General features: G+C 42.3%; 1 protein-coding gene across 3 annotated transcripts in view; it reads left to right on the top strand.

Annotated features, from left to right (window-relative positions):
* Positions 1-26741, top strand: part of plxnb2b (plexin b2b) — a 203088-nt gene that overhangs the window by 124058 nt on the left and 52289 nt on the right. For all 3 annotated transcript variants that reach the window (XM_058075677.1, XM_058075678.1, XM_058075676.1), the window contains 4 exons: positions 21711-22834; positions 23811-23999; positions 24210-24335; positions 26033-26133. In XM_058075677.1, the coding sequence (XP_057931660.1) occupies positions 21713-22834; positions 23811-23999; positions 24210-24335; positions 26033-26133 (1538 nt within the window). In that variant the 5' untranslated portion in view covers positions 21711-21712. The remainder of the gene's footprint in view (positions 1-21710; positions 22835-23810; positions 24000-24209; positions 24336-26032; positions 26134-26741) is intronic.

Raw genomic sequence — 26741 nt, 5'->3', positions numbered from 1 at the left:
GAACTTTTAGGTCAGAAAAGTGGAAAAAGCATAATTGGTCCCCTTTAAAGTTTTAGAACCATTAGGCAAATGCTCAACGACTTATGGACAGAGTTTGATGTTTGATGGCGGATGAGTTTTTTGCTCAAAGTTGACACACAAATGCTTGTCAATCCCCTAAAGGTGTGCACCAAATGTCATTGTTTGGCAGAATATTCATTTATTCATTCATTTTCTACCACTTTTCCTCACGAGGGTCACAGGAATGCTGGAGCCTATCCCAGCTGTCTTTGGGCGAGAGGCGGGGTACAACCTGTACTGGTGGCAAGGCAATCACAGGGCACATATAGACAAACAACCATTCACACTCACATTCATACCTATGGACAATTTGGAGTGGCTAATTAACCTAGCGTGTTTTTGGAATGTGGGAGGAAACTGGAGTACTCGGAGAAAACCCACGCATGCACAGGGATAACATGCAAACTCCACACAGAGATGGTCGAGGGTGGAGTTTTGCATATATATTATGGGGTCACACTTTTGGGGCTTAATGCCGGACTCACATTGACTACCATGCAGCTTTGATCCTGATCCAGTCCAGATTTCCACCAAAGGGCCACTCACAGACTCCAGTAGTCCCTGCAGCAAACTCGGCTTTGGAAACTGCACTTGCGAGAGCAGATGCCCATGTGGGTTCAACTGTTCCTTTGTGATGTCACAGAGGAGCGGGCTTCCTTATGGGCTTGGCTGTAGGCCAGATACACTCGCTACCCTCCCCCAAATTCTGCTTTTCTGTTTACCAGGCAAACGCAGGCAGAAGTTATTGGAGCAAGAGAAAAATCTTTTCATCTGTCAACAGCATTTTACACGGGACGTTTGGTGAAATATCCACCAAACTCTCACTGAAGCTCGAAGCTGCACGCTCTTGCAGGGAAAGATGCATTAATGTCGGACACGAAGCCCTCACGTCCGGCTTTGAGCTCCACAGCACCAACGGTGCACTGACAAAGTGTGTCCGACAATGAGTGCTCCTCCTCGGACAAGCGAGGTTGGAGGTAGCCCCACGCGTCCGACTTCTCCTGAGCTTCACCGTACCAGCGATGCTTACGTTACGTTACCACTCATACACGAAAAATCAGGGGTCTCCTGCCTGTAGATCATAAACACTTTTCAATTAGCTCTCCAAAGACGGTATTCATTTATTATCAAAGTGGGGTTCGTTTCGGGCGTGTGATCAATCACATGAATTAAAACAGACAGCAGGAAGCACAAATCCAAGGACATACAGCTGGAATAGGTGCAAATTCTGGAAGATCTAGAAAGTTTTCTCTGCGGGTTATTGTGTGTAGCTGCTCTATAGGAATTCACAGCTCAATACGAAGGGTTGAAAAATGAGCATAATAGGTCTCCTTTAAGGAAAGTCCGTATTACATGTATGCTAGCATGTGTTCCAGCATTTTAAGCACAACTCATGGGGGCGCCACAAACTCACCTTGTCCTCAGTAACAAATCAGATGCCAGGCTAACTCTGCTATTGCTTGCCAGCCCTTGAGGCCTGACTCAGACTCCCCATCGCCTCTGAAGTGCCGACTCATCCATTTTTCCCATAGACAAGCTTTAAAATATGACTTTTGCTGTTTGTCATGCACAGAGAAAGTCGGACGGATTGATTGATGACATTGGACTTTTTCTGACGGCGTTACTTTTTATCCTCACATTTCAGCAACTACTTCATGATATGTTCTGTAGAAAAGAAACTTTATATACTTAATGCTATTTATACGATTTTTACACTGCATCGATTTATATTCCTACCATTAAACTACCGTATTTTTCACATAAAGCACACTTAAACGCCTTTAATTTTCTCAAAAATCTACGGTGCGCCTCATAATATGGGTGCGCCTTATGTGTTCTAAAATATGTAAAAATGTTGTTGTGCTACTTTGGTCACTTGATTGACTGTCACCGCTGACACAGGGACTAATACATATGCTGTATGTAAACCAGGGATGTCCAAAGTGCGGCCGGAGGGCCATTTTTGGATCATTTGTGTCTCCCAACACCAATGAGTAGCAAGATGAGGACGAGATACAGCAGCACTCGTGCGTCCAGCTACACACAATAACCAAACCTTATTCCAGCCGTATTTCCTTTGATTTGTGCTTCCTGCCAAAACTGGTCTGTTTTAATTTATTCCACCCAAATGCCCGCCTCTGGGCATGCCCACTCCACTGTGATTGGGATGTCCAAAGTGCAGCCGGAGGGCCATTTGTGGATCATTTGTGTCTCCCTAGCCGCCAACACCAATGAGTAGCAAGAATGAGGACGAGCTACGGCAGCACTCGTGCGCCCCCACGCCATGACCCTGCCACCACCATGTTTGACTGTAGGCACAATTATCTGGCTCCTTTTCCCCCACGGCTTCATCCAGCCCGCCCGGCCAGTTCATGGAAGTGTGTGACATTTGAAGTCAAGTGTAGTCCAGAGATCTCCCAGACACGGACTGACTCACGTGTGCACCGAGGATCTGATGTGGCGGTTAAAGGTCAGGCCTATTCCCAGCGGGCCTAATCACCCACTCTTCATTAAGTGGGCTCGCTCGCTCAGTCACAAACATTGTGTGTTTGTGTCAGCGCCGGAAAATACGATCGGGAGTGCGATCGAGCGGCGGGAAGGAGGAGATTGCGAATGGATCGGAGCGTTGATTGATGCGTGAAATATGTTTACGGGAAAATGTGCCTTGCTGATTTGTAACATACGACAAGCGGATGACCGCACAGGTGACGCACACGCTCAATTGTCTTGATCACATGTTGTGTAATCAGCGAGCTTATCAAGGGGCTGAAGCGGCCTCATTAACTTCTTCAGTCGTCTTTAGAGAGGAACGTAAGTAGGCCACGCAGCTGTCTTACCTTACACTAAACTCTCCTTTGTGTTCTTTCGCCGCACCTTTACTATGCTATACAATAGCTTAGCTTCCAGGGATTACGCATTAAAAGGACCTCAGCTGCGCCGTGCCTCCTCCGGTTCACCATTTTGGCCGCAGCGGGCTGATAATGGTGTTTGTTTAGCCATTAGTCAGACCCACTTCTGCAGCTGTCTTCGCCCGCAGCTGCAGCAACACCTGGTAGATGTGCCAGGTTTGAAAAGTAGGCAAAACTACATAGGAGGGAAAAAACGGGTTCAAAAATACTATAATAAATAATAGTACTAGTAATACATTCTGAAAGCTAAAAAAAATACATTTATTCATTCATTCATTTTCTACCGCTTTTTCCTCACAAGGGTTCTGGCGAGAGGCGGGGTACACCCTGGACTGGTGGCCAGCCAATCACAGGGCACATATAGACAAACAACCATTCACACTCACATTCATACCTATGGACAATTTGGAGTGGCCAATTAACCAAGCATGTTTTTGGAAAGTGGGAGGAAACCGGAGTACCCGGAGAAAACCCACGCATGCACGGGGAGAACATGCAAACTCCACACAGAGATGGCAGAGGGTGGTAATACATTTATAAAAATATGAATATAAGTAAATGAAAAAAGCATAAAAATATGACATAACAGTAACTACATGCCAAAAGCTCCAGACAAATAATTGAATTGAAAAAAATTAAATAACATAAAAAAAAACTCAAAAAATCCTAAAACAATTCAAATAAATAATCATAAAAATGTGTAAAACATAATAAATGCCGAATTGAGGCACAGGGCAGATATTGACCACCTCCACTCGCCCCGGGGGTGTGAAATTCACACTACACCATTTCATTTGGTGTGGAATCTTATTACATTGGAACGAAACCTCTTAGCAGTCGTGTTTATTGCCGGCAACAAAACAGACTGGTAAGCATATGGCCAAAACACAAGGTGGGGAATCTTTGCTTCCCGTCTCGACTGGCGGAGGCTAGGAAGAAGAAGAAGAAGAAGAAGAAGGGATGACAGAACAGCAGGAAGGCAATCACACAAGTTATCGACTGAGTGGCAATAGCTCCATTGCGGGAGCTGCCAGGTGCCTGTCACTTGTCAAAACATGTCAGCGTGACGATGATGACTGGGTATTGTGATGCTGGGGCTCGGAAGTGTTGGAGCTGGAGGTCTGACACGCTCAGAGCCTTTCTTGCTATCGGATTCACATGGCGTGTCGTGCGGAGGGCTGACTGCACAAAATACCTCGCCAACGTTAAATAGCGAGAAGGAACACTATCACTATCGTCGCTCAGCTCAGAAATATGCTCAAGACCAGCTGCAAAAAAAAACAAACCAAAAAAAAAACTAAAATGCTGGAATGTGCATTCCAGGCCACTAGTTGGCGAGGTCATCTGCTGATGTCCCCTAAACACACCCATTATTGCCAAAGATCCTATATACACCAGGCCGAGGAGGGCTCTGTTTGTTTTTAATTACCTATCACAAAAATGGCTGTCAAAGATTATCAATATGACAGGAGCACCTTGCCGTTTTAAAGTATCTACTGCAAAAATGCTGTAAAGCAGGGGTCTCAAACTCAGTTTACCTGGGGGCCACTGGAGCTAGGGTCTGGGCAAGGCTGGGCTGCATTAGGTCTTCCAAAAAAAAAAAAAAAACGCATTTATTAAAAACAGAAAAATATACAAACTTTTTCAGTGCTTTGGTTCCGATTTTCTACAATAAAAGCTCTGATAAAACATTCCAAAGTTCTCAAATATCTTGATTTTTATTTTTCTGCACAAAATAAGATGAAAAATAAATAAACAAATCAAGAATAAAGAAAATCAATCAATCAGTAATAAATAAATATCATAAAAATAATAATAAAACAGCAAATAATAAAAACTTAAGAAACCACATATAGTTGGTGGGTAGACAAATTATTTTTTTCAGATTAAAATGAACAAAGCATTATTAGAGCCCTGTAGACATGACAAAACACGACTATAGTCACATTTATACTCTTTTTATTTACAACATATTGCGTAACTGCAGGGTCTTGAGACACATGCTAACTCGCAAACTAGAGAGCTAGCGACCTAAACGGTAGCCTTCAAGTTATTTCCTTTAAACTTAAATAGCCAAAAACTTACCACTTACACACGGATAGGGAGGATAACTATTAAGTTATTTAACCTTTAACATGAACATTAATCAAACGTAATATTTTTTTCTGGGTACATGATACCATACAGCATCCATATCAAACTTGCGCGGGCCGCACTAACATTAAACTTTCATATCAAGGCGAGGGCCTCAAACTAGTGTCCTGCGGGCCACATTTGGCCCGCGGGCCGCGTGTTTGAGACACCTGCTGTAAAGATACAAGTCATCTGAAAAGAGTGCAATGTAGTTTTTAAATACCAAACACACACAAAAAAAAACACTTGTCAAAGATCATCTATAAGACAGGAGTGCTCTATTGTTTTTAATGACCTGCTGCAAGAGCCGAGATAGTCTTTATGACAGGAGCGCTGTGCTGTATTTAATGCAAAAAAAATACAAATCAAAGATCAGTTATTTGACAGGAGCTCTCTGTAGTTTTATTTAATGTCGACCAAAAATCTGCTGTTTTTAAGATTCTACTGCATAAACACAAGTCAGAGATCATCTATCTGACCAGAGCGCTGTGTAGTTTTTAAATACTGACCGCAAAAACACTCATCAAAGATCATCTGAATGACAGGAACCTTCTGCTGCGTTGAAGGACCCACCGCAAAATGCACAAGTCAAAGATCTTGAATTTGACAGGAGGGCTCTATGGTTTTTAAATGTCTCCCACACAAAATGCTTTTCAAAGATAATCTAAATGTCACGAGTGTTCTGCTGTGTATCTACTGCAAAAACACAAATCAAAGATCATTTATTTAACCGGCATGTTCTGTAGCCGTTAAATGCCTGCCATAACAATGTCTGTCTGACAGGAGCTTTCTGCTGTTTTTAAATACCGTTTGCAAAAACACTCTGCAAAAATTCCGTGTCTGATGGGATCTGCTTTTTCTAAGTGTCTCATCAAAGATCATCTATAGGACAAGGACGACTCCGCTTTTTCCTACTGCAAAAAAAGTGTGTGTTAAAGGGCCTGTCAATATCTAGCATCACATGAGAGTACACCTCACAGTGAGCATCACAATCTCACAGTACCACCCCATGAACCACAGCTCTGTCCTGCGCCAGCTGCACTCGTGCAACTCCAGACCACCATGCTTGGCTGTAGGCGAAACACAACTCACTTGTGTTGGCAGATGTTTAGACAATGGAGCTTGTGTTTGCTCGTACATCTCTGATGTGCGTATCCAGGTTTCCATCATCGTACGATATCGTTCCTTGGCCAGATGTTCACCTTGCTGCATAATCCCATTCCATCCAAAAGTTAGTGTAAGCTAGCCGTGCGCTGAGCACCGCCTGGTAAGAAGAAGCCTTTAACAGTGGCGACTAAAACCACATTAGTCAACGTAGCTTCACGCCTCATTGGCGTTGATGTCGGCGAGGAGAAATCATTCCAGCCAATAAGGTGTGTAATGGATTTCATCCCAGTAGTCATTCTGCCTGCATGCCTTCTTAATTGTGGCGCTTGGGAACGCCTTGGGGTGGGCGGAAGGCTTTTTAAAGACCCGACGTGCGTGTGTGATTGGAACAGGGACATCATCTGCTCAAGCGGAGCGCTCTTGTCCTGTGGGGGATCTTTGACTCTCATTTTTGTGGTAGACCCTTAAACCTGACATAAAAAGGATCTTTGAGTAACATTTTTTCAGGAGGTCCTTAAAGACAGCAGAGCTCTCCCATAATTCTGCGGATCTTTGCCTCGCCTTTTTGCGGTAGGCTCTCCTCTCATTTTAGAGAGGTCTTTAAAAAACAGCAGACTGGCCTCAGAATCTTCGACTGGCTGTTTTTTTACTGTATGCCCCTCTGTCATAAAGACAATTTTTGACCTCACGGCTCTCCTATCCCTCGGAGAATCTTTGACAGGTTTTTTTACTGTAGTTCCTTAATAACAGCAACGCTCGCCTGTCATACAAAGGACAGGCATTATTGCGGTAAGCACTCTGTCCACATCGAGGATCTTTGACTCACCTTATTATAGTAGTCTCTCCTATTGTATAGAGGATCTTTGACTCACAGTTTTTGCAGTAGGGTCCTCAAAAATAGCAAAGCTCTCCTGTCATATAAAGGAACTTTGATTTGCATTTTTGTGGTTGGTCATTAAGGAGAACAGCGTTTTACTGTTATATAGAGGATCTTTGACTTGCCTTGTCATGTGGAGCATCTTTGACTCACCTTTTTATCGTATGTTCTTTTGTCACATAGAGGATCTTTGACTCCCCTTTTTATCGTATGTTCTCCTGTCACATAGAGGATCTTTGACTCCCCTTTTTATCGTATGTTCTCCTGTCACATAGAGGATCTTTGACTCCCCTTTTTGCTGTAGGTCCTAAAAAAACAGCAAACTCTCCTGTCATATAAAGGATGTTTGACTTGCATTTTTGTGGTTGGTCATTAAAGAGAACAGCGTTTACTGTTATATACTAGAGGATCTTTGACTTGCCTTTTTGCAGTAGGCTGTCCTGTCATGTGTAGCATCTTTGACTCAACTTTTTATCATATGTTCTCCTGTCACATAGAGGATCTTTGACTCGCCTTTTTGCTGTAGGTCCTAAAAAAACAGCAAACTCTCCTGTCATATAAAGGATCTTTGACTTGCCTTTTTGCTGTAGGTCCTAAAAAAAACAGCAAACTCTCCTGTCATATAAAGGATCTTTGACTTGCATTTTTGTGGTTGGTCATTAAAGAGAACTGTGTTTTACTATTATATCGAGGATCTTTGACTTGCCTTTTTGCAGTAGGCTGTCCTGTCACGTGGAGCATCTTTGACTCACCTTTTTATCGTATGTTCTCCTGTCACATAGAGGATCTTTGACTCGCCTTTTTGCTGTATGTCCTAAAAAACCGCAAACTCTCCTGTCATATAAAGGATCTTTGACTTGCATTTTTGTGGTTGGTCATTAAAGAGAACAGTGTTTACTGTTATATACTAGAGGATCTTTGACTTGCCTTTTTGCAGTAGGCTGTCCTGTCATGTGGAGAATCTTTGACTCACCTTTTTATCGTATGTTCTCCTGTCACATAGAGGATCTTTGACTCTCCTTTTTGCTGTAGGTCCTAAAAAACAGCAAACTCTCCTGTCATATAAAGGATCTTTGACTCGCCTTTTTGCTGTAGGTCCTAAAAAACAGCAAACTCTCCTGTCATATAAAGGATCTTTGACTTGCATTTTTGCGGCAGGGTTTCCTATGATATATTTACAATTTTTTTGCCTGGTTCTTAAGAACAGCAACAGAGCTCTCTTGTCATATAGAGGATACTTGACTTGTGTTGAGTTTGTGGTGTGGCTAACTTACTTTTACACTTGGATAACAGTCAATATACGCTAAGTTGTTTGACAGCAACAGCCTGACTCTGTTCCAGGGTCAAACTAGGATCCAGACTAGAGCGTGTCTAGAGGTGTGCCTAATGAAATGTCCTCGGAGGGTTACTCGACTGTGATGTCAAACCCGAGAGGAAGAAGCTTTTTGTGATTTAAAGAGGGGAGACATCAGCCAGCGCCGATTTCATCAGCACCTACAAAGCCTTCCGCTTTCCTTTTTTTTTCTTAACACGCACTTCCCACCCCATCCTTGATCCCTTCCTGCCCTCAGCATCTTCCCTTAACAGCCTCTTTGTGTCTTATCCGCGCCTCTTGACTGTTTATTTGCTGCTTTGATTGTGATGGTGGGCTTCCTGAGCAGATCTCCACACAGTGAGTCCATTAGTGGTTTACGCTCGCCTGTTTTGTTTTGCGTCCGTCGCCGTCTGGATGTGGCAAAGGTGCCGCTTGGCTCCCGGAGGGTTGCGGCTTCTCCGCCAGGCAGACCAGACTCAAACAGAGCGTTTTTAATCAGCTTCCCGCCATGCGCCAGCTGTGTCCACACGCCGTGTCATCCAGCTTGGACAGTTAGCCTCGGGAAGATTATCCCAAGATGCTTCACTCTGGTTTCAATTCATGTTTGAGAGAGTAAAACAGATTGAGAGGCAAAAGAACACACGTTTTTCCAAAACATGTTTCTATGTTTTCCTGTCTTTTGTCCACATGTCCTCAGTTACTCTAAAAATGCACACCAAATTATTTTTATTTATTAACAATGATTTGCAACTCCGGTTTCCTCCCACATTCCAAAAACATGCTAGGTTAATTGGCCACTCCAAATTGTCCATAGGTATGAATGTGAGTGTGAATGGTTGTTTGTCTATATGTGCCCTGTGATTGGCTGGCCACCAGTCCAGGGTGTACCCCGCCTCTCGCCCAAAAACAGCTGGGATAGGCTCCAGCACCCCCGCGACCCTCGTGAGGAAAAAACGGTAGAAAATGAATGAATGAACAATGATTTGCAAATTGATATTTCTATAATCCCTGGTGATGTAATGACACAAGGCTCTGTTTTTCATGTCAGAGGGTGTGGGTTCCATTCTCGGCCAAGGTTGTGTCAGTGTCAACCCAAACCACTCATGCCATTCACTGTGTTCCATCCATCTTCTATGCCACTTATCCTCACTAGGGTTGCTGGAGCCTATCCCAGCTGGCAGGATACATCAGGGTACATATAGACCATTCATACTCCCATTCATACCTATGGACAATTTGGAGTAGTAGTGGTCGCAGTAGTGCGGTTTCACAGATACTTGTGTATAAAAGTGGAAGCAGGAGACAGCGACTGTCATTGGAGTCAGAGTCTAGCTTTAAAGTCCATTCAGCGAGTGGACCATCCGGACCACCAGCAGCACCCCCATGTCGCCCCCATGCCCGCCTCCTCTCCCACAGTCGCTCAAATTGAAATAAATGAACTGCCAAGCCTGACGGAGAGGTAATTGTTCACATGGAAATTGGCTCGCCCGTTGTCACACCGTCCTCGCAAAAAGGAAAGAAAGAAAGGAAAAACTCCTGGAACAATTTCACCGAGCGCGGGATGAGCGAGCATTGTCAAAAGAAAAGAAAGAGAGTCTCCACTCGTCTCCTCCTTCACGATTCATCTCTAACAATGCTGCATGTGCTGCTGCTAGTCGATGGAGGACAAGCGCTCATTTCCAGCTGCATCGAGGACGATTGGATGCTAACCTCACCATGGCAGGCGTTTAACCCTTTACCCACCCCCGGCTGGGAGGCCGGGGGGAGGGGGGTCCGCTAATTTAATAGCTACTGTTGACTTTTATCTTTGTTACAGCACAGCCTTGTCAGTGTCAGAGGCTTGGCGTGTGTCAAAAGAAGCTCTGTGATAAGGAAAGTGCTGAATATGAACCATGGCCTTGCAGTAGCGGATATCCTATTATGGTCGCACACTTTCACGCTCACGACTCGCAAGGTCAGCTCACAGCACGTGTTGGTGTTTAGAACCACAAAAAAAGAAGCAGGCTTCACTACACATCTTAAATTGTTTCTGCTTTGCAAACACGTTATTGTCCTCCAAATGTTCCTGCTTCCAGGTGGAAATCTCCACCTTAAGTTCTTATAAAGGTTCCAAATTGACTGAATTTGGTGGGAAAAAAGCAGGCTTTGCTACACATCCTAAATAGGATCTGTACTCCAAACATGCTTTTGTCTTCCAAATGTTCCTGCTTCCAAGCGGAAATCTCCACCTTATACTAACTACTTATAAAGGTCCCAAATTTATTCATTCATTCATTTTCTACCGCTGATCCTCATGAAGGTTGCGGGCGGTCGCCAGCCAATCACAGGGCACATATAGACAAACAACCATTCACACTCACATTCATACCTATGGACAATTTGGAGTGGGCAATTAACCTAGCATGTTTTTGGAATGTAGGAGGAAACCGGAGTACCCGGAGAAAACCATGCAAAGTCTGCACAGAGATGGCCGAGGGTGGAATCAAACTCAGGTCTCCTAGCTGTGAGGCCTGCACGCTCACCAATCGTCCATCGTGCAGCCGAGGTCCCAAATTCATTCATACATTTTCTACCGCTTTTTCCACACGACGGTCGCGGGGGGTGCTGGAGCCTATCCCAGCTGTCTTCGGGCGAGAGGCGGGGTACACCCTGGACTGGTGGCCAGCCAATCACAGGGCACATATAGAAACAGGTCCCAAATTGACTTTGTAAAAAAAAAAAAAAAAATCAGGCTTCGCTACACATCTTGAGTAGCTTCTGTATCCCAAACACTATTGCCCTGCAAATGTTCCTCATACTTCCAGGTGCAAATGTAATACTACCTTATTAAAGTAATTTAACAAAAAGTAATTTCAATAACATAAACAAAAAAGCAAGCTTCGCTACACATCTTAAATTGTTTCTGCTCGCCATACACGCCTTTGTCCTCCACATTTTTCTGCTTCAGGGTGGAAAACCTTATATTACGTACTTCTAACGGTTTGCTACACATCTTAAATTGTCCTCCAAATGTTTCTACTTAGAGTTGAAAGGTCCCGTAATGGACCTTTAAAAAAAAAAAAAAAAAAGGCTTCGCTACACATCTTAAATATGTTGTGCTCTGCAAACACACTATTGTCATCCAAATGTACCTTCTTCCAGGTGGAAATGTCCACCTACTACATTATATTAAGTACTTCTAAAGTTTCCTAATTGACTTTTGGGGGTAAAAAAGCAGGCTTTGCTCCACATCGTAAAATGACCTTTAATGTCTTCGGCAGCAGGTCCAGCTTCTACCTGCAGTTCCATGCCCTATAAAGGAGCGTGTGAGTGCCGTGTGGCAGCAGGATGCTCCGCGAGGGGTTTTTGGTGTCACACGAGCACATTGTGCTTGTTTGTGTGTGTGGTCAGCGTGGGATTACCTTGTCAGCACTTCACTCTCTCCTCTAAGCCCTGAAATGTGTTCATGTCTGCCGACATTTTTCAATCATCTTTCATTTTCCTCTGCTGAGAGCTGCTCTTTTGGAGCAAGATTGTCGTCGGTGTGTGTGTGTGTGTGTGTGTGTGTAATGTCTTTTGCAGTGACACACCTCCACGTGCTATCTTTCCCATCTGTTCATGCTGCGCTGCAACATTTTTATTGGCGTCTGCGAATGACTCAGCACTTGTTTGCCGATTACATCACCTTTAAAAAGTTTAGTAGGCGCAACAATGCCGTCTCTGCAATTACTTTTTAATGTTTGGGGTTTTATTTGAAAAGGTTGCCACTCAAGGGTCAATGGCTAGAAATAGGTGTGCAAAAAAAAACAATAAAATAAAAGCAATACAGTCAAACCTTGATTTCCATAAGCCCCAGTTTCCACATGATTAGATTTTTGACTAAAAAGGTTTTGTATTGATTTGTGTTCTCATGTAGAGCAGCTACACACAATAACCACACAGAACATTTTTAGACTTATTCCAGCTGTATTTCCTTGGATTTGTGCTTCCTACCAAAACTGGTCTGTTTTAATTTATTCCACCCACAAGACCGCCTCTGGGCATGCCCACTCCACTGTGATTGGTCACATGCCCAAAGTGCTTCCTAACTATGAACCATATAAGGAAGTCTGCCCCTCTGTGACATCACAAAGGAACAGTTTTACCACGCCTTTTTAAACTGAGCATTTTTTGCCATCCCAAACTTCTTTCAGGGATTACTTCCAAATGTGCAAACCTCATATGGTGAACCTTTGGCATGGTTTAAAACAAGAATACAACATTCTAACTAAATTTATATAAGTCAGAAAAGTGGAAAAAGCATAATAGGTCCTCTTTAATGTCCGGGCAAAAGCTACAGTATTTTATATCAACTCAAAACTATTAAAATCTGCGTGATTTGTAACCCGGAAGAGGCAGCAGCTGTGGAATAGGCAGATTATGCATTTCCCAGCATGCTTTGCTGTAGTTTAAATGATCACTTGTGACTGTTTGATGCGTTTTAAAGTGTCATTTTGTATAGATTGGGTGTGAAGTTAAAGTGTTGCCATTATTGTGACTTTTGGTCTGAATCTGGCTCTGAATGGCTGTGAATTTTGTGCCACTTTGGTTTCCACTTTGAAAATTATAATCCCACAGGTACTTTATATCAGAGGAATAACATATCTATGCAGATCGCTGAATGTACTTTGTTTGATAAGATCTCAATGCTATTTTATAAACAGTTCCAATGGATGGATGAAATTGGAACATGGGCCAGATTTACCCCCCCCCCCAGTGCTGAGTTTGACATATTTGCTTTGCCTTGAATAGAGACTGCTAAACTGGACAAGTAGACCACATGGTGGCACTGTAATTAAATCCCTAAAGTTGACCCATCAATCCGATTGTCTTGAAATTCCCAAACAACTACAAAACTTCATACTGTAACTTGAAGGTGTTTAGCCGAATCACCACAGAATTTGGTACACCCATTTAAGTACCCGACAAGCTCATGTGTGCAAAATTTGAGCAAGATTGGTTGAGAAACATGGCCGCCATTAAGCAAAAACGTGTTTGCAGGAGCGCTTGGAAAGTAATTGTCTTTTTTATACAAAAGTCATTGAGCTTTTGTATAATGATTATAAAGCTTTGTCTGCATAGCATGTGCATTAAAATGCATTTTAAAGCATTCTAACCACAGCCCATAGGGGGCCCCAGAGATAAGCTTTCAGTCTTTTTCAATGGATGACACAGTTCAGTGTTCAGCTGCATGAAAAATCAAGCAGAAAGAATGCAGAGAGAAATTTCTTCATTTGTCTTCATTAGGCAGCTGATTAATTACACAATCAAATCATCACATTTTCAGATATGCCGTCTTCATTAGCGCATGGCACGACACGTCTTGCTATTATTTATCTCGGACTGCGTGAGGCTTCATTAGCTGCTGGCCGATGCGGCACGCCGTTTTCTAAATTTAGCAGCGTTCATTTCTCCCCGAGTAGCCACGTGTTGGGTGCTACGATGCGTGCCTACAAACGGGCTTCATTCCACCTGCGCTCCATGTTTGCCTTCTCTTTTTTGAAGCTTCTCTAATTCCTGCGATCAGGTTCAAACCCCTGGAAAAGGATGATGTCATTGAGGACGCGCTTTTGAAATATGTCAAGAATTGCCTGTGCGTTGACCCACAACAAAGCAATGCAAGGAAATTATACTTTTTGGGGGGTGGATGACTTCAGTCCAAGGATTGAAGGCCTGAAAGGAACAGAGGTTCTACATGAGCTCACATTGTGTGCTCCTCACCGTGTATTATTAGAATCGGCTCATTTGCCTGCACAGAAGCTGTCACTAATCCCACTTTTTTTCCTGGTCATCATGGCCAAATGATGCCAATGTGCATAACAATAGGTATAATGAGGTAATAGGTAAGGTAATATAGGTAATAATAAGGTTCGATGCTTGGTCCTCTTCTCTTCATCCTCTACATCCTTCCACTTGGCAATATCATCCGTCGACATGGCCTCAATTTCCACAGCTACGCCGATGATATTCAACTATACATTTCTACCACCTCCATCAACTCCAACATCTACTCCACCCTCACCAACTGCTTAGCTGATATCAAAACTTGGATGGAACAAAATTGTCTGAAACTTAATATCTGACAAAACAGATATTATCATCATCGGTCCCAAAAACATCCCAACACCCACCCATAACTTCCACCTTCAATTTGACAGCACCACCCTCACTCCATCCCCGCTCATCCGCAACCTTGGTATTCTCCTGGACCCCACCCTTTCATTTGAACCCCACATCAAACAGTTAACCCGGACTACATTCTTCCAGCTTGAGAACATAGCTCGACTCCGTCCATCACTTCCATTCTCTGCCGCTGAATCCCTGATCCATGCATTCATCCCAACCAGAATGGACTACTGCAACAGTATTCTCTACGGTACACCTTCCAAAACCCTCAACAAACTACAATATATTCACATATATAACACATTAACCCTGTCCTTAAAAACCTCCACTGGCTTCCCGTCCCCCAACGCATTCACTTCAAAGTTCTTCTCATGACCTACAAAGCCCTCCACGATCTGACCCCCCATATCTCACAGACCTGCTCCATCCACACCTCCTGGCACTCTGTAAGACCAAGCTCCGAACCTGGGGAGACAGAGCCTTCTCCATTGTTACAAACACTGTCGTTCAGTGGCACCAGTGGGGTCAAACATTTGCCCCATAGGAAAAAAGAGGGAATAGTCTTTGCTTGTGTTGTAATTATTGCCATTGTACCTAGCAGCCTGGACAGAGGTGTTAGTTTATCTGTTCCCTGCATATCAATAAGTTCCATTTCCTGTTCTATGGTTGTCATCGCATTTTTCCCCTTCTCGCCATCAAGGGCGTCTGATGCCCCTTTTAGGTTTGTTTTTCTCAAGAATTATGAGCGAAATCTGAGTTGTAAGAAGAAGAAGAAGAAGAAGTCCTCCAAATGCACCGTAGATCTTTGAAGCTGCCAACAAATGTGAAAGAATGGTCGGTCGGTTGGCAGGCCACACCCCCAACTTGAACTCACTTCTAAGTCACCAAACGAGGAGCATGTGTGGAAATGTTTGGTTTATTGTGGCTTCTATTGATTTCTGTTATTGTTATTTCAGCACAATGTTGGATTGTCGTGGCAACGTCTGAGGTCTAAGTCCCTGGCATAAATAGCGCCTTAGCGCTGCTTTCAATAGCGCTCACTGTACCCAGAAAAGGTTATTATCCATCAGAGCTTTTCTGTTTCATCTTAAAGCAATTTCCTGTCTACTCTGTGATCGTCTCTCAATTGCTTTCTGTCGCCATGTCTGTGTTTTCCTTTCCTTGTCAACTTTTTGCTGCCTTATGCACTTCGTGTTCCTTGGCTAACACAAATGGGAGTCGTCGTGTCGCTCGTCAAAAGCTGTCGCAAGCTTGCAGTTGTGGGTCGTCGCCGCCAGATGCTCCGTCCGTGAAGTTTTGTGTTTTGGGACGTGACTTTTTTTTTAAAACTAACTTTAGTATTTTCCTACCAATCAGATTTCTCTGACACCACCCCCTATGCTGCACACAGCCCCCTGAGGGCGTCTTCGCATTGCAGCTTAACAATTTATGTTCTCACGTTGTTGGCTTCTAGTTGGCTTCTATGAAGGCGTGAGGCGTTAATAGTAGCATTCAGGGTCATCTGTAATGAAATCCAGCATACCGTGTGTAGTATATAATGCAGTACTGGATGATGATTACACAATAACAGTAAGAGACGAGGAGGGTAAGAATAAACATGCCCCCTGATGCCCCCTGTAGCCCCAACTCCTGTCCTTCTGTTCACGCTGCAATCCCATAATAACCCATAATATTATGGGTACATCCTCACCTGCTTGGGTACACTCTTTAACTCAATAGTCATTTTTGACATTGCATGGTGTAAACAGCCAGCAGTTAGAGTGGCACGTCCTGTATGAGCTCACCGCACCATGACACAGTGAGGGGGAACTACCGCTGTAGCTATGAAAGCCTAACATCCAACGTCCAAGGTGAAACTAACTTCACCACGGTACACCGCACCGCACAGACTCAAAAAAAAATAAGGGTGTCATTAAAAAATAGCTTAGCTCGCTCGCTAAATATTGCGAGATTTTGCCTTGTGGCGTGGTCCAAGATGGCTCCAAAAACAGAACAAGCACACATACAACAGTTTGTGTGTTATATTGCACGCTAACCAAGTGGGAGAATGAAAAAATAGGCACAATTTTAGCCAAAAATGTGCCTGGGTGAACGTTAACCGTTTTATAAAAAATGCCTTTTTGTGGAAAAAAAAAATTATTTGTTAATGTCTATCTTTTGCATTCATTTATTGTCATTTTTTATTAAATTGATAAATAAGGTAAAATATGATTTGATTATTAAAAAATATTAATAATTATAATGATTAATAATAATTAATAATAATTACTATTAATATATTAATAATAATTAATATATTATATTATATATAGTATAATTTTTATATTTATTATATTATAATTATAATATTATAATATTATATATTATTATATAAATGATATATATATATTAATAATTATTATATTTTTAACTAATAGCTAATCATTTATAACTAAATCAAATTAAATAAAAAATAAATCAAATTATTATTATTATTATTATCAGTAAAAAATACCAATTAGTATAGTAGCAGTATGAGAAACAATGTTTATTATAGTACGTATACCTACTGTACATTAATGAATTCATGATTGTTATTGAGAATTCCAAATGAGTGAATTAGTTGCTCACCACACGCAAACAGCACATAGCGTTGCCGCCTCAATATTCCTCCGCCTCCCCCCCTTTGCAAACATCAGCGAGGGCGGCCACCGCAGGCGACGCCAGGCTGTCAGCTGCCGTACAAGACATGACGTCTGTGTGTTTCACAAGGATAATGTACCATCGTCTTTCCAGTGAAAAGCTTCTTTTATTTTGTTTTTTTAAAGCAGCTGAACCTGGAATCAACCCGAGTGGTTTTCAAACAGGCTTTATTGTGTTTTGAGAGCCAGCTCGCTGCCTCGTTACCTGAGACACTGAGGATCATTTCTCATTTGGCATGCTTCCAATAAAGCCTCTTCTCCAGTAGTTTGCACTGACAAAAGTATGTCATCTATATAATAGCCCTCGTTTATCGCAGTTCAGGAAGTAGGATTGAATATTTTTTATCATTATTAGAGCCCTATGGGCATTAAAATAACACCCCTATAGTCACCTTTACACTCCTACATTCATTTATTTTTCATTCCGCTTGTCCTCACTCTGGACGAGGTATTGTATGGCAACGCCAAATGTGTCAGGCGTTTCAGGTGGCTGATAAGGGTTTTTGTGCGCTTGGTGTTTTTTTGTCCCCTCATCGTGGAGCATTTGGTACAACTGGCAAAATGTCCTCCTCTTAAAGTGAATGCTTGTTTGCAAATTAGGCTCGGGGCACTTCGGACAGGCTGTTAACGTCAAAGGCATTTGATTTGCTCCCCCTCCTCAAAGTACGAGTAATCTCGCCTCATTGGAGGATTGAAAAAAAAAAAAAGATTGGTTGTTGTATTCTGTTTTTAATGTTCTCGGATTTATCAGTATGATGTCAGAATTCCCCCATATCAGCACCCCAGTACAGAATATAATGCAAATATATGGTAAATATCATCGAAAAATGAGTGAATAATTGAAAATAATAAACAACAATGCATAAGTAACAAATTAAAGCAATAAAGGAGTAAAAAAAATGGTACATTTTCACTTGGTTTCCCCCCAAACCATCACAGATCCTAATAGAACATTACAGGAGGACATGGCTCAATCCATACTGGAGGTTCACTTATCGATCCGCTAAAAGTTGTTGGAATGCCCTGATGTTTTAAATGACATTTCCCCCTGTGGCCGTGACCCTCCCCAACATGAAAGAATGAATGGATTTGATGGCAGCGTCTGTCCTCTATGGCTTGTGCTGCTCACCGCACAGCAATCTGACGTCCACAAAGCATGCTGCTCAACTTAAGCAATCCATGCATGTTACTGTGAACAGCTGTTACATGGACCACTTTCTCTTCCCCCCCACACAGCCCCCTAAACAAAATATTCTCCCAGAAAGCAGGTCACAGCGTGGATTATTTTTAGTAACCGGGTCACTGAGTAGTTATGCCAATTGTGTTTTGTGCGACAAGTACAAAAGTCAAACAATTTTTTCCTTAAAAAAAGTAACATTATGAGAGTTACAATATTGTTTTTTTTTGCTAAATTGATAAATATATGACAATATCAGTATACACTCATCCCTCTTTCATTGCTGTTAATTGGTTCCAGACCATGATAAGTGAATTTCGGAAAAGTAGGATTCATGATTTAGAACTAAAAAAATTTTGGACACATTTTCACACATTGGCTATTGTCTCATCAGTGTAACATTACTGATACCTCGTGACCAGTGGGGGGTACTACATGTCATCACAGCATCATTGAATCCTTACATTTGTATTTTTGTTAATTTTGCCATTTTTATGCTTAAAAATGCATCATTTAAAAAAAAAAACAGGAATGTATTTGCTTAAATATATTTTTTTAACTAGTAATAGGCTGTATTCAACCACAAAATGCGATGACTTAGAATTTTTTTTAATTGATATACTTTAACGGCTATTTTTCTTTTTTATGTAATGATTAATGCATACCGTAAAAACAAACCAATGTCAATCAATAATAATAATTTATTATGAACATTGTTATTATTAATAATGTATCACCAATAGTGCTTTTGTGTCAGAAAATAATAATAATAATACAAATAATAATTATTTAAAATAAGTCAAAAAATATTTGACTATACTAATTTTTGTGTTAATTTTTTTTATTTAATATAATAATAATTTGAGTAATACATTTAATTTAATAATAATTTTATAAATTACAATTTTAACAGGTCTGTAAAAATATGTGACTTGCTGTTCATAATAATCTGTAAAAACAAAATCAAACACTTTAATAAAAGCAATTATTAATAGTAATGTTAATATTGATATTGATAATTACTAATCCATTAAAATAATGATGTCCCCTCACAAAATAATAGAAGAAAGAGCACCATCATAAGGTTTCTTCTTCAATTTTAATGAATTTTTAACACTTTTACAAGTGTAAAAAGAAGTCAACCACTTTTCATAGTAATACATAAAAACTATTTAAAAAAAAATTCCACATCAATTGTCACACAAGTGTACAAAGCAGGGGGGAGCATAATGACTTTCAAGGCATATTTTCCCCAAAAAGATTGTCATATTTGTAATTAGTTCAAGCTTAGGGGGCATTGACCTTGAACGGGTCCAACGTTGCGTCACCATAAAGGCATGATACGGGTCATCGAACTCTCCAGCTTCTTTCAATCATTGCATTTTAACCATAACGCTGTCGCCGACTACAGTAACGGCCGCTTCAAGTGATGCAATTGAATAGAAAAAAAGCAACAATACAAAACCATGGCCACATACATGAGGACTGTGACAAATACACCAGAGGGTTACCTTGGCAACGGGAGACCAGCTATCACAGGCGCTTAAAAGGGAATTTGAGGATTTCCATGTGTTTGTACGTTTAGATACATCTGGCAGAAATAGCTGCTGCTTGGTGACGAACACGCTTGTTGTTCAAGTTAACCCTTCAGAGACCTTTGGGACATTTTGTGTCATTTTGTCACCACAACAATAATTCACTGGACCTTGATTTACACAGTAAATATCAAAAGGGATGGATGGATGGAATCAAGGCATCCGAATGAAAAGCAACATTTCCAAGCTCATTTGAACTAAGACATTTCCAGCATGTGTGGAGTAATATGGGGGGGGGGGGTCAGTGTGTTGTGCGATCTTTGGCAGCAGAGGGCACGCACGTTACATGTACCTTCAGCCTTGACGCAACCTGAGCGTGTGATTGTGTTTTAAACCAGACACTGTAAAAATAAATAAATAAATAAAACTATCTCAGGACAGATATTATGTTCATTTTACAGAGAACATACGAACTCCGTATTTCTAAAATCACAAATACTTCAACTTGCTGATATAGTTAATTTTCAAACAGCTAAAATAATGCATAAGGCTAAAAATAAGCAATTAGCTAAAAATGTCATCTAATACTTATTACAAAGGGGACCTTTATATATCAAGTTGTGGACTCCTATAGAGCAGCTACATACAATAACCAGCACATACTTTTCAAGCATAACTTTTTTTCCTTTTCTGACAGCTGAAATATCTAAACAACCGTACCACAACATACACACCACAAAACATGTTTTACATTAATATAACAATGTATTGACAAAGATAACACCATGAGCTATTTACCATATAGTTATATATAGTTCATCTTCAAACAGCTAAAATAATGCATAAGGCTAAAAATAAGCAATTAGCTAAAAATGTCATCCAATACTTCTCTACAAGAGAGGAGAAATATGATCTCAGGGAAGAAGTACATTTGAAACACTTCTATGCTAGGACTATGTTATGCTAGCCATAGCATTTCAGTATGTGGAATCAAACTATGGAATGGATTGAGTAAGGAAATCAAACAATGCACAACGATGAGCCAATTCAAGAAACAATACAAGCAGTTGATGTTTGCTAAATACAAGGATGAAGAGTCTTGAACCAGTCATGATGTGCTATATATATCACTATATTGACACTTACTATGGTACCCATTATGGCATTGGATGCTCATATCACGAGTACTTCGGTACCAGGTACATTATAAAAAAAACAAAAAACCTTAAACTGTATTATGGAAAGCAGGAAGTGAAAAAAATGTAAAAGTACCAGATGGAGGGGTAGGATTTAATAAGCTTTGCTTCTTCCTACTCCTTTTGGACATGTGGAACTGGGAACTGATTATGGGATGCACTCAATTGGAATCTGATGCATGTTCAAATGAAATAAAACCATTACCATTACCATTTATGTGGGATGGGGGAGTATATTTTTGTAGTTCTCCTGCTGCAGTTTTTTGTGAAGCAAACACCTTTCGTCCCGAGGACCTGGACTGTGAGATTAAAAACACTGCAGAAAATAACAACCCATCTCAGGACAGAAAGTATACATTCACGCACATTTATGTACTGCATAAATATTTCACCTGCAGTTTTTGGGAAGCAAATATCCTGAGGACGTCAAGTGTGAGTGTGCGACACTGTATTAAACAATATATATATATTATATATATATGTATTGGTGTTATTTTTTCTTCTGCAGTTTTTGGGAAGCAAACAAGTCCTGTTGTGAGAGGACGCTAACCCTTTCCATCGCTGTCTTGTGTACAGAAATGGCGAGCTGGGTGTCCCTCCTCATCTTCGTGGCCTGCCACTGGACCTCCAGAGCCCAGGAGGCCAGCCTGGACCTCCCGGAGTTCCCCTCAGAGACGGCCATAAATAACGTAGTCCAGGACCCGCGCACGGGTCGCGTGTACGTGGGAGCCGTCAACGCGGTCTACCAACTGGGACCGTCTCTGCGCCTGGAAGCCCGAGCGGAGACGGGCCCCAAAAAGGACGCCAGGACATGCACGCCGCCGGCTTCTGCCTGCCAGGACACCAAGCTGATGCCCAACATCAACAAGCTGCTGCTGGTCCACCCGGCCAACGGCTCCCTCATCGTGTGCGGGAGCCGCTACCGGGGCATCTGCTCCTTGCTGAACCTGTCCAACGTGGACCAGGAGCTCTACTACAGCGACAGCAAGGGGGAGAGGACTTACGTGGCGAGCATAGAGGACAACGTCAACGTGGTGGGCGTCATGTCCACCTTCACGAAGGACCAACACAAGTTTGACGTGTTCCTTGTGGGTAAAGGCTACGGAAGCCAGGATAGCACCAAGATCATTACCACCAGGATTCTGCAGGACTTCCGGGAGTGGGTGGTGTTTGAGAGCATCATCGAGGCGTCCACCATTCAGACCATGCCCTTCGGTCCTCGCTACCTTCACGACTTCAGGCACGCCTTCACAGCCGACGGCTTTGTTTACTTTGTCTTCTCCAGGACTCTGGACGGCACAGACAACAAGAACCTGACCTTCGTGTCCCGTCTGTGCGAGAACGACCACCATTTGTATTCGCACACGGAGCTGCAGCTCAAATGCGGCCAGGATAACCGATTCAGCAAAGTGCACGCCGCCTACGTGGCGTCGCCGGGAAAGGAGCTGAGTCGTGTCATGACCGAGTCCGGCGTGTACGGGAAGGTCCAGCCCTGGAATAAAGTTCTCTTCATGGTGGCCAGCTCGGAGGACGACCACAGCGACTCGGCACTGTGCATGTACACGCTCAACGCCATCAACGAGCGGCTGGTGGACATCATCACCGCCTGCTACAGCGACTCGGGGAAGATATCGGGCTTCCCTGCCGTTGACATCCCGTACTCATCCAAAACGGCGGAATTCTGCACTTCCAAAATTGCGGTAAGCAAATGTGTTGGTAGATTTGACCCGAATATAAGACGCTATTCTTCCCGTTAGCGTCCGTGCAATACAATATCCTCAAAGTTTGATCATCATTAGACAACTCGTCAAAGTCTAATGGATAATTAGTCCAAAGATGTTCTATGTCCTGGCGGCCATGTTTTTCAACCATTCATTCATTCATTTTCCATCGCTTATCCTCACGAGGGTCGCAGGGGGTGCTGCAGCCTATCCCAGCTGTCTTGGGGCGAGAGGTGGGGTACACCCTGGACTGGTGGCCAGCCAATCACAGGGCACATATAGACAAACAACCATTCACACTCACATTCATACCTATGGACAATTTGGAGTCACCAATTAACCTAGCATGTTTTTGGAATGTGGGAGGAAACCGGAGTACCCGGAGAAAACCCACGCATGCACGGGGAGAACATGCAAACTCCACACAGAGATGGCCAAGGGTGGAATTGAACCCTGGTCTCTTAGCTGTGAGGTCTGCGCACTAACCACTAGTCCCACCGTGCAGCCCTTTTTTGTATATTTTAAGAAAAAAATGTACATCTAATTTTTGTGTTATTGGTGACAAAGTATATTATTATTATTATCAACTTTTTCTCTGGATATTACACTTTTTTATTTACTCTTTTTTATCAAATATTTTAACTTTGTCCCAGTATATTTTTCCTGTAATATTGGATAATTGTCATAATTATTAATTAATTAATATTTTGACTTCATTTTCATGTTACAATTTTATCCAACCTAATTTTTTCCAAACTGACACTGTATATTTTGAATATAAATTAATAAACTCTTATCATTTATTGGTCCAACATTTTTTTTGTAAAATTACTGCTTTTTTTGCTGTTGTTTTCTTGTTTAATTTGTAAAGTCCAAATATAAGAACTAATGTCAGTAATGTAAAAAAAAACATTCCTCACTGCTTTGGCTCACAGGTCTTTGTGTTCTCCTACAGAAGGACACGCTGGAACAGTACAAATGTGGCGGAGACTTCCTACCGACGCCTCTGGCCAGCAAGCCCAGATTTGCCTTGAAGTCCAATGCCGTGTTGACCAAGCCGGGAATTTTGACCGCCGTGGCCATTGCCGTGGAGAACGACCACACCATTGCCTTCTTGGGGAGCAACCAGGGAGAAGTCTTCAAGGTGGACTTCACCACAAACTTCATTGGAACTTTTCGGACGGGGGTGTTGAAGTTCAATTTCCATTAGTATCTATGAAGACATCACCTTAATGCTTGCATGCCCTGAGAATAAAATGACCTGGATCAATGAGAAGATTCACAAGCAGTGAAACGCAAACGGTTCTCGGGACGCACTTTGTACACCTCTGCTAAAGGCGTGGTTGTTTTGCAGGTACACCTGACATCGGCGCCGTACGTGTACAGCAAGGCTCCTGGCGACACCTTGGGGGAGACAGTGAACAAGAACCTTTTCTTCGACATGGACCACAGCCACCTCTACATTACCACTGATAAAAAGGTTTGTATTCTTGTCACTCAACAATTTTAATGACACAATTCTGACATTGTTCTCCCATGGAGGATCCAGAAAAACAATGTAGAGAATCAGGCCTCGTTCAAATGTGGATAAAAACCGGATGTTAGCAAATTAGACTTGCAGTAAGGAGGGGAGCAGATTGCATGCACGTTGACTTTATTAATGTTTTTACGTGTTATTATGTGCGTTGTTATGCATCAACCTTGGCTGAAGGTAACTGAGGTTAAACGTAGCGGCAACATGCATTCCATTTAGCAGTTAGCATTCCTATAATGCAACTGGCAGGCGATACACGATCTGATAAGCTCTAGCATCCACCCACTGATTATGGCCATGTTATTGCATCACATTCAAGTAACTCCTGTATTATCTTCAATGTTTAAAAAAACTTAATGGACACCACAAAATTAATTTGAAATACCTTCTCTCTCTCTCACTCTCGGGAGCTGGGAATGATGTGTTTGCCAAGGAGGAAAAGAGCCAGACGCACTATTTTCTCTGCCCGTCTGCTGATAATCGACTGCTCATAAATTGTCTCTAAATCCCCATCATATTCATAGCAGCACTGGGATTTTAACTGCGCCGACAAGTTACCGTGGTACCGCGGAGAAAAAGGACACAAAAAAAAACGCTTCACTGCTGCTCCATAAAGCCAAAGTGTGCATGACAAATACATGGGGCTTAGCAGGCAAGCAACCGGCGGAGGTAATGTTGTATTCTACTTAATAGTGCATGTTCACGTGACTTCAGAAGTCAGGGCGTCCCCAAGGGCCATTTGCGGGCCATCGTGTTTTTTTTATTTTTTATTGTAGAACCAACAAAATCCAGCAAAAATGTGGGAAAAAAAGAGGAAAAGGCGATAACAGTACAGCAAAGCACTCTGGGAAACCTGCAGAGTCCGCATTGAGCACTGAGCATACTACCTCAACGTCGCCGCCACATGTACCACCATGTGTTCATTAAGCTCTTTTTTACAAAGAAATTTAAGGTGGAGTTTCGTCCCGCAGACGCATGCAAAGCCCCAGGAAGAAAAGTGGGATGCTAATGATTTTCTGCGTGCACGCAGGAAAACCTTAAAGGGGACTTATTATGCTCATTTTTCCACCCTTTGTATTGAATTAGGGTCTCCTATAGAGTAGCGACACACAATAACCCGCATAGAAAAGGTTTTAGATCTTCCAGAATCTGCACCTATTCCAGCTCTATTTCCTTTGGTTTGAGCTTCCTGCCAAAACCGTCTTTTCATTGATTTCCGTTATGATGTTTGCGCACTTCCAAATGCGCAAACGTCCTTATCGGAAACTATGGCATCGTTTAACAGGAGAATACAACATTTTAACTACATTGAAGGGTCAGAAAAGTGGAGAAAGAATAATAGGTCCCCTTTAAAAGTACATTGGCCGACCACGGCAGCCGCTCCTCCCGCAGCGGGCGACTTCCTCCTCTGTGGACGCACGGTAGGATCGCTTATCCGACGGAAATTGACTGGTCTGGAACCAGTAAACCGCGATAAAAGAAGGATTACGGTACACATGAGTAAATAAATCCGATATATGCAGTGTACATGACAAAATACATAGTATTTTGTGTATGCATAGTAAATAGTAGGGTGCATACTTCCTGCTGTGGCGTGTGAGGTGTCTCCCCTGGGGTGTAATCATGTTGTCATGTTGGCGCAGATCACCAAGGTGCCCGTGGAGACGTGCCTCCAAAAGAAAGACTGCCAATCTTGCGTGAACACGAGGGACCCGTACTGTGGCTGGTGCGTCCTGGAGGGCAGGTGAGGCACACGCACAAACGCACACAAACGCACACAAGGGAGTGTTTGCACGCTTTGTTTTATGGTGGAGGTTTGGCTTTTTGTCTTTTTTTTACTAAGCCGCTCTTGTTGTTAATATCCACCACCCCCGTCCCTCGCCTTGAAATTAAAACAGTTTGTCAGCCTCACACAGCAGAATGCACTCTCATCAGCCGCCATTCATCTGCGGCGCCGCGCTGCACAAAATGCTGATGTTTATCACGGCTTTTACAAGGTTGTGAAGGAGATAAATAGTTGTCATATGAATCTGAAGAGGCCTTTTGTTAAAGGCTGTTATAGTTTCCTTGGTCTCCTCTTATTGTCCAGGCAATTTTGCTCTCTATTGTTTGACTCTTTTTGTGTTTCACTACACAATGGCGCCATTAAAGCATGTATCAGGTTGGCAGTAAACATTTATTTATCGCTAGTTGGACGTTTGGCTGTCATTGGTGTGTCTGCAGGGCCTATAGAATCTAGATACAAACAAATACAAACAAATACAGTGTAGTACCTGCATTACTGAATTACTGTTGCAACGACAATACTACGATACTGTTGCAGGGTAAAACTAACCTGTCTCACGACGGTCT

This window comes from Doryrhamphus excisus, chromosome 6, assembly GCF_030265055.1.
Source record: "Doryrhamphus excisus isolate RoL2022-K1 chromosome 6, RoL_Dexc_1.0, whole genome shotgun sequence".
NCBI lineage: Eukaryota > Metazoa > Chordata > Actinopteri > Syngnathiformes > Syngnathidae > Doryrhamphus > Doryrhamphus excisus.
This window is presented reverse-complemented; position numbering and strand designations above follow the sequence as displayed.